General features: G+C 42.2%; 1 protein-coding gene across 1 annotated transcript in view; it reads left to right on the top strand.

Moving 5' to 3' along the window:
• The window catches only part of LOC114552223 (seizure protein 6 homolog), a 165,692-nt gene that overhangs the window by 121,502 nt on the left and 27,910 nt on the right, over positions 1-16,280 (top strand). The window contains exons 10-11 of the mRNA XM_028572869.1: positions 12,658-12,854; positions 15,747-15,941. Coding sequence (XP_028428670.1) covers positions 12,658-12,854; positions 15,747-15,941 — 392 coding nt within the window. The remainder of the gene's footprint in view (positions 1-12,657; positions 12,855-15,746; positions 15,942-16,280) is intronic.

The following is a 16,280-nucleotide window of genomic DNA, read 5'->3' as shown; positions in this document are numbered from 1 at the left end:
AATCAAATTATTGTCAGGGAATGGAGGCTGTGATTGATTTTTCTTCCTACAGATGCACTGCAGAGCCGCACAAAGCCTTGTTTAGCTTAATCACAACAAATTTGATGCCAGCCAACAATATTTCTCAATCTGCCTCGCTCCCGGAGCAGGTGAGAGGCTTTATCCGTTAGCAATCAAATAAACTTGGAACACAATGAGTTTAGAAGACGGCACACTTATTTTACTATGTTTGGGAGGACCAGCTATAGACCTACATAAAGATAAAATCTGTATCAAGGCGATGACACTTTTCCAGGTCTCACCTCTCATGATGTGAGTTTGAGAGTAGGAAATAAAGTTAACATTATGTTTATGCAGTTAAGGTTTAGGTTAAATAAATTTTAGGATTATAACATGAGTTTATGGGGTTATGATTTTTAGAGACTGCATTCACCAAGCATCAACACTGCACTGAAATTTTGAGGTGGGAATATTTTTAATCAGAGTGGAAATAAAAGTTATTTATAAAGGAAGGTGAATGATGACATCTTTAGTTCTTCTCAGGAGTTGTGTGACACTATGAAATCAGCACACCGACAGAAAAACTACTGATAGACTAATTTAAATTATTTCATATAATAATACAGAACAAACTAAATAAAATAGGGGAAGTAAGTCTCACTAGTGTACGGAGGAGGATTAGGGCCATAGTCCGTACTAGTGCTGTTTGACAAGCTCTTACCTAAAATATAGACCAGTATTAGTATACTTTTGTTATGACAGCTTTTTGACAGTAAGTGTACATTTTGTATTAAATGGAAATTATACAATTAGATCAGACTTGACTCAACTTTGGAACAACATAGCCAATGTCAAATAATTAGCAAAAGTATTGTGTGTTTTTTATCACATAACTTCATGTTCTTTTACACCTTTTTCAGCTGTAAGTGGGTTCCTTTAAAATTATTCTGCATGAAGTAGTGGAAAAATGACCCAGACCTCTTAATCACCACCCATGTCTCCAATTTGACAATGACAGCTGTTTCCCCTGGTTTGAGTTAACAATCAACCAGTCAGAACTTTGTAGGAGGAATTAAAAAAGTAATCCTCCTACATCAAGTCAGCTAGCTAATGCCACAAAAACTGATTGAATTGACACAGCTGAACAGGTTGTTTTAAATTGACCTACAGAAATATATGTTGAAATATTTCTCAAGTTTCGCAAAAAACCTTAAAGGTGAAATGGATGTATCTACTAACAAGTAGTCTGTGTATCACAGCCTGATATAACTTCTTCCTCTGAGCCATAAAAATACATCAGTGAACTACACTGGTGAACTGGCTGACATGTTCCTTTGTGAACACACACACACTGTAGTTTCTTTTGACTTAATCCCACATTATCCCTCACTCACTAGAACATCAAATGTGGATTAATCCGCTGCTGAAAATATCAACAAATGCACTATTTCCTCCTGTTTGTTTGATAAACACTGATTTAGGAAGTTAGACGGTAACTACCGTTCTTTTCAACCTATTTTCCTATGTTTTTGTGTGTAAGTGACTGATGGGAACAACAATCTTTGACAATGGTCCAGTATTAAGTGAGATCGGCAGCAGCGAACCAAGCTACAATGTAAGTTAATAGGGCAATTGTCCCCCTTGTCCACCTTACCTTCACAAAAGTGCTGTTTTACCAGTGACAGGCGCAGATTAATATCCTAAGTGTCTGACAACATTATGGAAAGGATCCCTTCAGAGATAGACCTTTAAAACCTCTTTGAGACCTTTCTGTTAAACCAGAAAAGCAACACTTTTAGCGATTATAGAGCCAACATATTTTCACATGTAAATCCGTAAAGTATGTGTTTTTTTTTCAACCAAAACTAGAGTTGTGATGGTTGGAAAAGTGGAAAGATGACCTAAAATGGCTTTTCATAGTTTTATTTAGTTTCTGTTGACTTTGAATGAAGTGTATTTTACGTTGCTAAAATCACTGTTTATTTATATGAGTCTGGTGGGTTTAACGAATGCAATTTCTCGAATGATTTTATGTAAAAAAAAAAAAAAAAAAAAAAGGATCTTACTCTTTAACAGAAAGGTCGACCTCCTCAGAAATCCTTTCCATAATGTCTAATCTGAGCCTGGCAGTGGCAAAACAATAGCCCTTTTAACTTACATTGTAGCTTGTTTCAAAATTACAAGGAAAGATTTTGTAATTTTTCAATGTTAATATACAACATAATCACAACACAGTTACAATTAGCATTTGGAATGCATTAGTATATTTTGTCACCTACCAGAATGTGTGTGAATTTTTGTATCATTTCACACCTGCTGCTCAGCTCTGCAGCCCCCCCACAGATCCTGCAGGGTATGGTTTATGCATCTAACGCGATTGCTTTTGCTCTTGAGGCTGGACCAAACTACATGTCAGTCTGAAATTTTGACCAGAAATTAGGATCAATTCCCTTTAATGAGAGACATAGTAAATACTGGCCCTCGTTTATATTTGTGTAAAGTAATGTTCAGATTAGAGGGTTACAGTTCAGAATCAATTTATTCAGTGGCAGGTTCTTACAAGGGTAGGTTTGTGTGTGTGTGTGTGTGTGTGTGTGTGTGTGTGTGTGTGTGTGTGTGTGTGTGTGTGTGTGTGTGTGTGTGTGTGTGTGTGTGTGTGTGTGTGTACGTGCGTCTAGCTGACAGAAGGTTCTGCCTGTGGAAAGACAACCACTCCCCACTCCAGTTCTTGTCTGTTCTGTTGAAGAAGTCAAAAATAAACATTTCATCCTCTGTCAGGCTTTGCAATGTGTCGATTCAGTCCACGCCTCTTGAACCTTTGATTTTCCGGCATTCCCATAGTGATTAATAGCTCAATCTCAGGCTGGCTAATGAGTTTTATCAGGAGCTGCTTGTGATTAATTAGCAACAGAAACGAGCATGTCACTGCTTTATTCTGGTTATCCATTTCTTCAATGTTCTAAATCTGTTCTCTACAAATAGATAGCATAGCCCCAGATGATATTTTTAAACAGCTTTGAGCTTTGTAAGAGTTCCAGCTTTACAGTCTGTGGTCAAAACAGCACAAATACATGGCCCCTTTGTGACAGTAAGTGTGGTTATTCAGTATGATGTTGATTCATTCATCTCATAGACAGAAATGTCTATGCTAATCACTGGCAACATCATGATTATTGTGCTCCTCATCAGTCTGAGTCCGCCAGGAAATAGCATCTCAGATGATTTAGAATATTCTGTAAATATTAGTGATGGCCAAATGAATCCTCATGAAGCTTTGTGAACCATTTTATTTATGTTCTGATGGAGATCTTTGTTTAAAGAAAAAGGCCCAAGGAATGGCAATTCATTTCAACACTTTGTTGAACAGAGAGGGCCATCTAGAGGGCTCAGAAAATGAAGAAAATGCTTAATGAGGCTTCATTTGGCCATCACTAGTAAATATTAAACAGAAATTCATTTTTTTTGTCAACATCTTTCTGATATTTTGGTCCATTGTGACTTTTTGTTGTGATAACATTTTATTTAACACTTCTCTTTGAGAGTTTTGGGAGATGTGAAACATGGGTAAGAAAATCATCATTAGAAGCAAGTAGAATGAGCTTTCCAAAAACACTTTCACAACCTCCCAGAGGCTATTTAGCAGCGGCTCTGGGGCTCCGTGCAGCCAATTGTGATTGGTTTAAGAAAATGCCAATAAACAGAGCATGTTTTTCTCCCATCCCAGAATGCTGTGTGGACTAGTCAGACCCTCCTCCGCAGCGCTTTGGACTACTCAGCCTGTGTAGTTTAGTGTCTTTTCAGCTTCTGATCTCAGCTGGGGGATGGACACTACCCGTGGTGGAAGTACTTAGATGTTTTACCTAATAAAAGTAACAATCAACAATGTAACAAATACTGCATTCAAAATCTTACTAAAGTAAAAGTATTATCCATATAGAATCAAGCGTAAAAGTATTTGCAGACGAATGGGCCGATTGTTCTATCATTGTATTTTACATCATAGGATTATTGGTACTGATGCACACATGTGTAAACTGGAATTATTTGAAATTCATACTGTTTGGGAGTTAAATCTTTAACAAAGTGTTATGAGCTCATAATATGTTTTGTATGTAATACTTCAGCAAAGTAGTTACTAGCACAGTTGCTGGCAGATGTAGTGGAGTAAAAGTGAAAATATTTCCCTCTTAAATGTTAAATTGGTCAGAGATAAGACAACAACTTAATCCATCCATCTTCCATCTATCTTTGTCCGCTTATCCGGTGACGGGTCGCGGGGGGAGCAGCTCCAGCATGGGACCCCAAACTTCCCTTTCCCGAGCCACATTAACCAGCTCCAACTGGGGGATCCCGAAGCGTTCCCAAGCCAGGTTGGAGATATAATCCCTCCACCTAGTCCTGGGTCTTCCCCAAGGCCTCCTCCCAGCTGGACGTGCCTGGAACACCTCCCTAGGGAGGCGCCCATGGGGCATCCTTACCAGATGCCCGAACCACCTCAATTGGCTCCTTTCGACGTGAAGGAGCAGTGGCTCTACTCCAAGCTCCTCACGGATGACTGAGCTTCTCACCCTCCTTCAGCCACCCTCCTGAGGAAACCCATTTCGTCCACTTGTACCCTGGATCTCGTTCTTTCGGTCATGACCCAGCCTTCATGACCATAGGTGAAGGTAGGAACGAAAACTGACCGGTAGATCGAGAGCTTTGCCTTCTGGCTCAGCTCTCTTTTCGTCACAACGGTGCGATAAATTGAATGTAATACTGCACACCGATGCTTTATATCCTGTCCATAAATATTACAAACTGGATTGGTGACAAAGCACAGCCCTGGCGGAGGCCAACCCTCACCTGAAAAGCGTCCGACTTACTGCCGAGAACCCGGACACAGCTCTCACTTTGGTCGTACAGAGATTGGATGGCACTGAGAAGAGATCCCCTCACCCCATACTCCCACAGCACCTCCCACAGTATCTCCCAGGGGACCCGGTCATACGCCTTTTCCAGATCCACAAAACGCTCCCAGGCTCCCTCCAGGATCCTTGCGAGAGTGAAGAGCTGGTCCGTTGTTCCACTACCAGGACGAAATCCGCATTGTTCCTCTTCAACCCGAGGTTCGACAACGGTGCGATAAATTGAATGTAATACTGCACACCGATGCTTGATATCCTGTCCATAAATATTACAAACCGGATTGGTGACAAAGCACAGCCCTGGCGGAGGCCAACCCTCACCTGAAACGAGTCCGACTTACTGCTGAGAACCCGGACACAGCTCTCACTTTGGTCGTACAGAGATTGGATGGCACTGAGAAGAGATCCCCTCACCCCATACTCCCACAGCACCTCCCACAGTATCTCCCAGGGGACCCGGTCATACGCCTTTTCCAGATCCACAAAACACTCCCAGGCTTCCTCCAGGATCCTTGCGAGAGTGAAGAGCTGGTCCGTTGTTCCACGACCAGGACGAAATCCGCATTGTTCCTCTTCAACCCGAGGATCGACAACGGTGCGATAAATTGAATGTAATACTGCATACCGACGCTTGATATCCTGTCCATAAATATTACAAACCGGATTGGTGACAAAGCACAGCCCTGGCGGAGGCCAACCCTCACCTGAAACGAGTCCGACTTACTGCCGAGAACCCGGACACAGCTCTCCCTTTGTTCGTACAGAGATTGGATGGCACTGAGAAGAGATCCCCTCACCCCATACTCCCACAGCACCTCCCACAGTATCTCCCAGGGGACCCGGTCATACGCCTTTTCCAGATCCACAAAACACTCCCAGGCTCCCTCCAGGATCCTTGCGAGAGTGAAGAGCTGGTCCATTGTTCCACAACCAGGACGGAATCCGCATTGTTCCTCTTCAACCCGAGGTTCGACTATCGGCCGAACCCTCCTTTCCAGTACCTTGGAGTAGACTTTACCAGGGAGGCTGAGAAGTGTGATATCCCTGTAATTGGCACACACCCTCTGGTCCCCCTTTTTAAAAAGGGGAACCACCACCCCGGTCTGCCACTTCCTTTGGCACGCAATGTTGAAGAGGCATGTCAACCAGGACAGCCCCTCCACACTCAGAGCCTTGAGCATTTCTGGATGGATCTCATCAATCCCAGGGGCTTTGCCACTGTGGAGTTGTTTGACTACATCAGTGACTTCCGCCTGTGAAATTGACAACGATCTCCCATCATCATCTACAATCTCATTGTACGTAAATGCAATGACAATAAAGGCATTCATCCTCCAGCTCTGCCTCTAACATAGAGGGCGTATTAGTTGGATTCAGGAGTTCCTTAAAGTGCTCCTTCCACCGCCCTATTACCTCCTCAGTTGAGGTCAACAGTGTCCCATCCTTATGTCCCATCCTTATGTCCAAGCTGTACTGTATACAGCTTGGATGGTTCCCCGCTTCCCCCTCCTGAGGTGGCAAACAGTTTTCCAGAAGCACCTTGTCCACCGGTGTCCACCATGGTGTTCGTGGGTTACCGCCCCTTGAGGCACTCCTCGCCGCAGCTTCAGCAATGGAAACTTTGAACATTGTCTACTCGGGTTCAATGCCCCCAGCCTCCACAGGGATGCACGAAAAGCTCCACCGGAGGTGTAAGTTGAAAGTCTGTCGGACAGGGGCCTCCTCCAGACGTTCCCAATTTACCTGCACTACGCGTTTGGGCTTACCAGGTCTGTCCAGAGTCTTCCCCCACCCCCTGACCCAACTCACCACCAGATGGTGATCGATTGACAGCTCCGCCCCTCTCTTCACCCAAGTGTCCAAAACATACGGCCTCAGATCAGATGAAACGATTTATAAAATCAATCATTGACCTTTGGCGTAGGGTGCTCTGGTACCAAGTACACTTATGAGCATCCCTATGTTCGAACATGGTTTTTGTTATAGACAATCCATGACTAGCACAGAAGTCCAACAACAAACAACCACTCTGGTTTAGATCAGGGAGGCCGTTCCTCCCAATCACGCCTCTCCATGTGTCTCCATCATTGCCCACGTGCGCGTTGAAGTCCCCCAGCAGAACAATGGAGTCCCCCACTGGAGCCCCATGCAGGACTCCAGAAGGCCGAATACTCCGAACTCTTGTTTGGTGCATATGCACAAACAGTCAGTTTCCCCCCCCCCCCACAACCCGCAGGCGTAGGGAGGCGACCCTCTCGTTCCACCGGGGTAAACTCCAACGTAGCGGTGCTCAGCCGGGGGCTTGTGAGTATCCCCACACCCGCCCGGCGCCTCACACCCTGGGCAACTCTGGAGAAGAAAAGAGTCCAACCCCAATCCAGGAGTATGGTTCCAGAACCGAGACCCACCAGATCTAACCGCTAGCGCTCCACCTCCCGCACCAGTTCCGGCTCCTTCCCCCACAGAGAGGTGATGTTCCACGTCCCCAGAGCCAGCCTCTGCTGCCCGGGTCTGGTCCGTCGAGGCCCCTGACCTTCACTTCCACCCGTGTGACAACGCACCCAACCCCAGCGGTTCCTCCCACAGGTGGTGGGCCCATGGGCTGGAGAGATGGGCCACGTAGCTTTTTTGGGCTGTACCCGGCCGGGCTCTGTGGCAAACCCGGCCACCAGACGCTCGCTGACGAGCCTGCCATCTGGTCCTGGCTCCAGACGGGGGCCCCGGGCTTCCTCCGGGCAAGGTCACTCCATCTCTACCTCGATCACTCATAGGGTTTTTGAACCATTCTTTGTTTGGCCCCTCACCTAAGACCACTTTGCCTTGGGAGACGCTACCAGGAGCACAAAGCTCCAGACAACACAGCCCTCAGGTTCATAGAGACACACAAACCTCTCCACCACGATAAGGGGATGGTTCCCAGAGAGGTCAGCAACTTAATAATGTTATATATTAATAATGATATCCAGTGTCAGCAAAAAATGTTGCACATTTCCGATCTGTTAGTGTAGTTAGCACACATTAGCTCAGAGGGCTATCTTGGCTTGTTTACTATTATACTGTATTAACATCACTGTCAGCCTGAACATCCCAACAAACGCCCCCCCAGGTTTTATGATTTCATTATCAATAAATATAAGATAATATGAACCACAAGATGCCCCTTGTCGATAGTCACATTATTATCCTGGCAATGGTTTTCTCAGGAGCAAGGAAACATGCGGCCCCTTATGAATTATACATCAGTCTTTCTCAGTAATAAGAAACTTGGTTTGACCGGGAGATGTCAGGCAGTCTTTGTGCAATTACTGTCTTTTTTTAAATGCAGAAACGGATTGTGAGGTATACTATGCCTTCTTGCGTTCTGATGGGCAAAAGAGGTATGTTTGTATCAGTGCTTAATTTGTAAAGTGGGAAGTCACGGAGCGCAGAGGGGGGTGGATCCGGCGACTCAAAACGGGGGTTGGAGGTAACTGAACAAAAAATAAAAATTACACTGCCTACTAGCTTCTCTGACTAAAAATACCGTGTGTACATCAGGGCAATGTTTATTTTTATTTCGGAACGTGCACTGCATTGGTGCGAAATGTAAAAATAAAATACACTGCAACAATCACACGCAGCAATTATCCATCGGACTATTGAATTAAAAAACCAACCGTGGTCTCCACATTCTTGATCGGCAGAAACGTTTTTTGCTTGTTTGGGATCCGACTGGCCAGCGTATTTGAACAAGTTAAGCAAACTCTGTTGTCTTTTTGACATTTTTCCCCTGAGTGGGGCTATGAGGCTAACAGCAATCTCAACCAGCACAAGCGCTTGTGTCACTAGAAGTGCAGCGGCACGCTGTTGAAGTGCCTCCCCTCCATCCGTCCCTCTCCCCATGGGCATCAGTTTGGTTTGAAATGTGCTGGGGACAGAGACTCATCAGGAATTACATTTCAAGAAGTGCTGGGTACAATGACGCATACATGTTTTTTTTCTTTCGCGCAGGTCATGTTTTGAAAGACACTGTCCTGTAGCTTACTAATGAATAAAAATGTGGTTTAATGTACGTAAACAATGATCAATGATTGCTAAATGTATCTCTAATATTGCTCATAACCACTGAAAACTGTCAAAATCGAACCCAAAGTCCAATTATTATGGTTATCTGACATTAAGCGTTTCTGCTTCACATTTTCAGCTTTGGTGTGAAAACACTATGAATGTTAATGAAAACAATGTCGTTACATAAACATACAACAAAAATGTAGACATTAGCAAAATGTGTTTGATTTATACAAGAAATTATTTTTCATCTCTGACCTCATCTTATCTGACTCCATATCTTGTATCAAGAAGGTTATTTTCTCTTAACAAAATATGTTTCGCTGGTTTTACTTACAGTGATTAGTGACTTGCATTCCATTTGAAACAAAAACAGAAACACTTAATTAAATCAGAAGATATTAAAGCTGTTGACCAGGTAAAGACAATGGAAGGGAAAACATCTTAGAAATCAAAGAAAACAAAACCAAATTCGAGTTTCCACACTGCACTTCAAATACTGCACAAGGAATAACTTGTCTCACATCTGTAATGCAATCAGGTGGGCTGAAATCTATTCTATGGCAAAAAATATCTTATCTGGCTCAAGGAAAAAATGCATTAGGTTTGATCTTAATCTCAAAGGAGCTAAAAAACTGATATACACACACAATATATGCTGTCAGTTCAGATGGAGTGAGCACAAGGAAACCGTCTTCATCATTTTCCATTCTGTAGTGAAAGATGCAGGCTGGGGAAAAAAGTCTGAAATCCAGATTTTGAAAAGTTCTTTGTTCAGTCTTGTCCAATCTGAAAATTTGGGACAAAAACTCAGATCGCTACTGGTTCATTCTCATGCACCCAGCACAGGCGGCAACGTCACCAAAAAACCTTAGCAGGCTATGGCGCACTCTTGACGTCACATTTGCGCGGCTAGCTTGGCTGCAGCTGCTGTAAAAAATGCTCTTATCCTCCTGAGCATTCTGGCCCTTTAACCGTTGAAACATGAAGGTGACAGATCAGAGGGGAGCCCAGGGTCTCCTTGTGGATTTACTGCTGACCCAATTCTCCTCACTCCCCTTGTTGGCGTTGTTGTCCATCTCACTGTGCTGGCATTCAAGCGTTACACCCTGTAGGAAAAAGCCATCCTTAGCTTTTTTGGTGTGTCAGCAGGCCCAGGGTCAGGGGGTGGGATCCAGTCTCCTTGCTCTGTCAGGAAACCACCGCAGGAATTCAGCAGCAGTGATGCTCCATGCTCTCAGTCAGCGTCTGGTCAGATGAACTGGGTTCCTGTAGGCACTCTGCTGAGCTTGAAGTTGAAGTGTGAACCTGGTTCCTTGTGATGAGTCTCTCCCACTCCACTGCAGCGCTGGTGTCCAGCAGCACCTTGCATGAATCTGACCTGGATTCCTTGATCTCCTTGATCAGATGTAGTCATCAGGCTGAATGACTTCATCAGCAGGAATCTGGAGGCTGCTTTCACCTGTGAATAAAATGGCTTTGACACACTGACTTTTTGCAAAAGTCATATTAGTGTTTTCATTTCAGGCAATGTCTAGGGGTGAAAACAATGAAGAAGAAAAAATGTGATAGTTTGTCCTTGATTTGTCCATTAATTTCTCATGGGAGGAGAAATGTCCTTTGTCATCTGTGTTTTCCAAAGTCCTTAAGACAATGGGCAAAAAGCTTTAGTCCATAACACAATAAATGATCCCAAAAAGTCATGAGTCCATTGTAAACATACAGTACAGATCATCAATTACAAAAACACAAAAAACAAAAAATAAAAATGCCTCTTCTCAAATGGGGGAATGGGCTGTGTGATTCATCTTTTACTATTACTTCAAACATTTTTGACAAACTTGATCAACAAATTGCTATTTTTTGAGCAAATCCATTTCTATATAAGTCCTGTGTCATTCTTTTGTGCCACATTTAATACCCTGAGAAGAAGATTTGCATAGCACTCTATGTGGCCAGCACAGAGGCTTTACTAATCCTCTGATCTTCCCCCATTTTTTATTTATTTGTTAACAAAATATTTACAACTAGGGAATAAAAATAAAAAATCAACAAACCATAAAGAAATATCAATGGAAAAGCTACTAACTTGACTCTCTCAACCCAATGATTTCATCAGAAACATGAAAAAGAATAAAAACCAACAAAACAAAAAATAGTGGAAGAAGATTAGCTACAGTAAGATCAGAATGCTTAAAAATACAATTAATTTATCTCCATGTGCCAAACCAATTTTGAGTCAAGATGCCCAAAATGCCAAATATGCATTTACTAAATTATCCATTGAAAATCCCCTAAGAATCTTAAATTATTTTTGTTACAATTGTAGCTAATGTTAAATTGCTTAAAGTAGCTCAATTTATTTCTCCATACTGCTAAATTTATCACCACCCCCCATTGAACTCTCTTCCCAGGTAGAATGGGGGATTCACATCGGTGAGAGTGTAAATTCAAACAAAGGCACCTTTTGTCTTGGTTTTGTGTGAAATAAAATATGTGTGAAAAAATGCAAACAGCTGCTGTTTTGACTTGCATTGGGCTTATCAATCACTCAGACACAATTCTACTCAATGCAAAAACCAATAAATTACAGATGATTCAAAATAAAATGCACTTATCTCAACTACCTGAAACATTGGAGCAACAAACATTAATTCACAAAGACTCTGAGTAAATTTACATGCAATCTGTCTGCTTGTGTTAAAATGAGGTGTGAAAACCCCCTGTGTCTCCTAAACGGTCCTCCATTAACACAGGATACTGATACTGTAAGAGTTTGTTTGTTGGAAGAATAACTGAAGTTTAGTCAAGAAACAGGAAAATGGATTCAAAGTTTAAAGAAATCTAAGACTAAGGTATTCCCAAGGTTGTCCATTTAAGACAACACTAAAAACAAACAGGAAATGTAATCAAATGAAACTAATCATTTGATTACATTTTAATTTTACTCAGTTCATACTCCATTCTGTTTTACTGGTAAAACTTTTGGTTCAAATCAAATGAGATAACTGTGGGACAAAATTCAAAAAGGGTTCTTGAATGAGTTTACCAAACTACCAGAAGCAATTTCTTCTGGGCGGCTGTGTCTATTCATAATTCATCATTATGCCAATCAAAACCTACTTTTTGTTCACAGCATGGTCAAATTAGTTCTAACCTTTTTTAGTTTGGGAGGGGGCCTGTCCTGAGTTGGTGTCGCTCTGTGGTGCTCCGGTGACAGATTTGGACCTGTGAAGAAGAACTTGAGTAAAATTAGAGAGAGTCCTTATTATCTGCTGCTCTTATCTGCCACAAATCCAACAATGAGCTATCTCTGGGCAGCCCTGGCAGTTGTAGAATATCCCTCCCCTGTTAAGTATTTCACTTTTTACAGTTATTTAACAAATGACAGAGCTTCGCAGGAGCCACCACGCGGCCATCATGCGATCTCCAAAGACCTTGTTCTGACTTTTTTGCACCTTTTAAAAGCCACTGGTTTTGCTCACAGATGTTAACTTCAACAGTTGTGACCACGTCATTCACTGCAACACAAAGTTTAAAGGTGAGGCCAGAGAGGGCAGGGAGTGAAGTGCATTTATATCCACCGGTCTTTTATGCACATTGAAAACCTAGAAGGAAAACCATAAAAGTCACTGAAATGGTTCTAAAGCCAGTTGAGGTGGACGTTAGATACAGATTTGATTCTTTGTGTCTCCTCTTACAGGTTGAACATTGGGAAGAATGACATTTTGACCTTTTATGATGGAGATGACCTCACCGCTAAAGTACTGGGTCAGTATGGAGGATCAAAGTCCCGATTTAAGCTCTACACCTCCACCGCAGACGTCACCATCCAGTTCCAGTCAGACCCTGCCACGAATGTCTACGGCTATGGCAACGGCTTCATAGTCCACTTCTTCGGTAAGCCATAGAACCAGTGCTCAGAGATAACTCAGCCACATAGAGATTCAAACCTCTTTAGACTTCATCAGAGAGCTTTGTGTCAGCATGAACAGTTGGGCTAATATTCAGAATTTTTACATTTGACAATTCCAAGTATTCAGGGGCCCTAGGAGTTTAATCACTGACCGTCTAAGGCCCTACTGAAATCAGTGTTGGCCAAGTTACTTTCAAAATTTTATATATTCAATATTACTAGTTACTGTCAGTTGAAAGTAGCCCAATAAGTAGTGATGGCCAAATGAAGCTTCATGAAGCTTCATGAAGCATTGTCTGTATTTTCTGAGCCCTCTAGATGGCGCTCTCTGTTCAACAAAGGGTTGAAAACACATTAAATTGCCTTTTTCTTTAAACCAAGAGCCATCATCTAGTGGTGTCAACAAATACAACTAGTGGTTCATAAAGTTTCATTTAGGACATCACTACACAGAAGTAGTCCTGGTGAAGCACACTGGCTGCTTTGCTGCACCCTTTTATTTGTCAGTACTTTGTTCCAGCACATAATTGACACAGACAAATGAGAAACAACATGTAAAATGAGGTGTTGGTAAGAGTTTTTGTTTTTTTGTTTCTGTTTCACTCAGCTTTCAGACCTAACACTAAGCTAGGCTAACCACATCCTGACTTCAGCTCTGTTGTCTTCACATCTCGCTCTCAGTGACGTCTATTGTCCAGAATGCTGAACTATTCTTAAATGTCTAATATAAATAGTCTAATATTCTGATGTATCAGCAATGTATCAGTGAATTATACATCGGAACCCAGCTATATAGAAGTGAGATGGATAGATGTAAAGATGGATGAATGGATGGATGGAGTAAGAGGTAGCAAAGCAGTAAATTGGAGAGTATGCAGTAAAAAGGTAAGTTAGGCAATATGACACTGTCCCTTGTGTTGGCAGGGCCTTTCCATCAGCACCATGCTGTAGCCGGCACACTACATCTGATAAGAGTTAATGAATTCAGAGGGAAGGAAAGGCTACAGAATACAGATGATCGAAAAAAGGGGAATAAAGGAAGGGAAAGCTTTTATTATAGTTTCTTGATGGATCTCATTGGTGCAATGTAAACACAAGACAGCAACATGGGCAATGACAGAGAATGTTGCTTTTCTATTGCCCAAGTGAAATTACTTCGGTGTGTTTTTCCAATTAAACTCTTAAGCAGAGGGCCTGAACCTGCTGCTGTGTGCCAGGGAATGAGCAGAGCAAAGCCAACAGGTCCGGGAGGTCACAGTTACCCCTCAGGAGAGCTCATTTTGCTGGAAAATTAATGTCCCATGAAGGTATTCAATGGTTTCAAGCTCTAATCAAAAATTTATCTTTATGGAACATTTATAACTAATGATCCATTTGACGTAGACTCTTGTGTAACACATCATTGCAATATGCTGTCCTTTTTCATTGGTGACAGTTTGCCACGCCCCTCATGACACAAGAAGTGGGACAACAACAATTTACAAAACGCCATTTACAAAGCCACACAGTCCACACAGGAAATTAAGTCTAACTTGTGTGCACAGTGTCTAACAGTCGCGCAAATGCAAGGCCGCATCAACCGGCATATTGCGGTAAACCGGACGCATGGGAAGGTGTGAGGGGCTGTCCATCGCTGCTTGAAGCTTTAATTATTAGACAGACAAATGTTGACTACAGCAAGAGAAACTAGAGAAATCTTTGGTCATTAATCTGTAATGATGATCCTGAGAGACATCTAGCAACAGCTGAGCTTTGCGGACAGTGTCAGAATGTTGGTCCAAATTCTCCTAGGAAAGTCCCATTTTAAATACATTATAAAGAAACCGTGCAAACACTATATCCACATTTGTTCATTTTTTAACAGAACAAAATCTGTAAGATCACTTTTATTGCACAGTTTGTAAGAGCCTTTAAGACTGACAGGGTGTGCTTGAAACGAAGTTCACACATAAAAAAAGTAGTTGTGTGAAGAATGAAAAAAGACAGTTCGAGAGAGAAGCCACAGTCCCCCAATTCTGTTGTCAGAAAAATGCTGGTGTAGATCTGACAAGCACATTATTTTAAGCGGATGCTGGCCAGTTTAGACTAGTGTCTGTTTGCTGATGTGTGAGGTCAGATGATCTATCACTGTCATAATCCTTCAGCCTTTCATAACATTATAATTGCTATTTCAGAAATCGTTACGTTTTTCCAACATAAAAACAGATATAAATGAAAATAAAACATTTGTTTCTAAGATATTTTAAGAATGAATAACAGCATCAACTATAATATTTAAGCAGCGTCAGTCCAATATCTAAAAACAAATTATTAAAACAGAAGGTTTTAGGATAATCAAGATCACACAGGTTCATCCCCTAAAGAATGTGAGTGAGCACATTTGCATGGCAATCTGCAAATGACACACGAGATGAAAAGCTGATATTTTGGCATGAGAGTGGCTCTTAAGGAAAAATCACAATCAAAATGGAATGGGTTGATCCTTTGAGGAGCCTGAATAATAACATCATGAAATGCATAAAATGCCAAATAACTTTCCTAGTAATGTGACACTTATATTTACTGTAGCTATTTCTTGTGTACAAATAGTAGAGGAAATGACAGAAAGTAATGATCTTAGGAATCATCCTCAGGGGACCCTGAATACATAAAAATGTCCTCACAAATTAGCCAGCAGTCAAGATTTCTTGCTATGAATCATAGTGTTGGGCAGATATTAGTATATTTATCTACTCAGCCTTTAAAAGCTTATATCCCACAAACCTTACATTAATTTCCTAATTTCCTGTCTTCCTTGCTTCCTTGCTTTCTCTCTCCCACCCTCCGACCCCCCTCCCCACAAACACACACACACACACACACACACACACCTGCAGAAGTAGCTCGTAATGACAGCTGCCCTGAGCTTCCAGAGATCTCTAATGGCTGGAAGAGTACATCTCACCCTGAGCTCGTTCAAGGCACTGTGGTGACCTACCAGTGTTACCCTGGTTATCAGGTGGTGGGCGCCGAGCTGCTCATGTGCCAATGGGACCTGACCTGGAGCGGTGACCTACCAAGCTGTGAGAGAGGTCAGTATACAAAAACACTGCCACCACGACTGAATTATGCACCTGAGATGGGAAATATGGTAGCTACAAGCTCAGAGAGTGTCCATCTTGCTTTAAGCACCAACAAGAAATCTAATTCTAAACTAATAATTACAAGAACCTTATTCTTGAGCCTTCTGGGACACGTCAGGTAACATTGACATTAACACTCGTCACCAGAGCCGATGCCATTGGGCATTGTGATTCAAAAATGTAAATTACTCTGTCATTGTTACTGCTATGTTTCCCTCCTGCCCTGATTTTTCCTAAATATCAATTCTGCACATGCCTATATTGGCATACTGATAGAATAACGTTTAG

The sequence above is a fragment of the Perca flavescens genome, chromosome 3 (genome assembly GCF_004354835.1).
Source record: "Perca flavescens isolate YP-PL-M2 chromosome 3, PFLA_1.0, whole genome shotgun sequence".
Lineage (NCBI taxonomy): Eukaryota > Metazoa > Chordata > Actinopteri > Perciformes > Percidae > Perca > Perca flavescens.
Note: the sequence above shows the minus strand (reverse complement) of the source record. Positions and strands in the feature narration are given on the sequence as shown.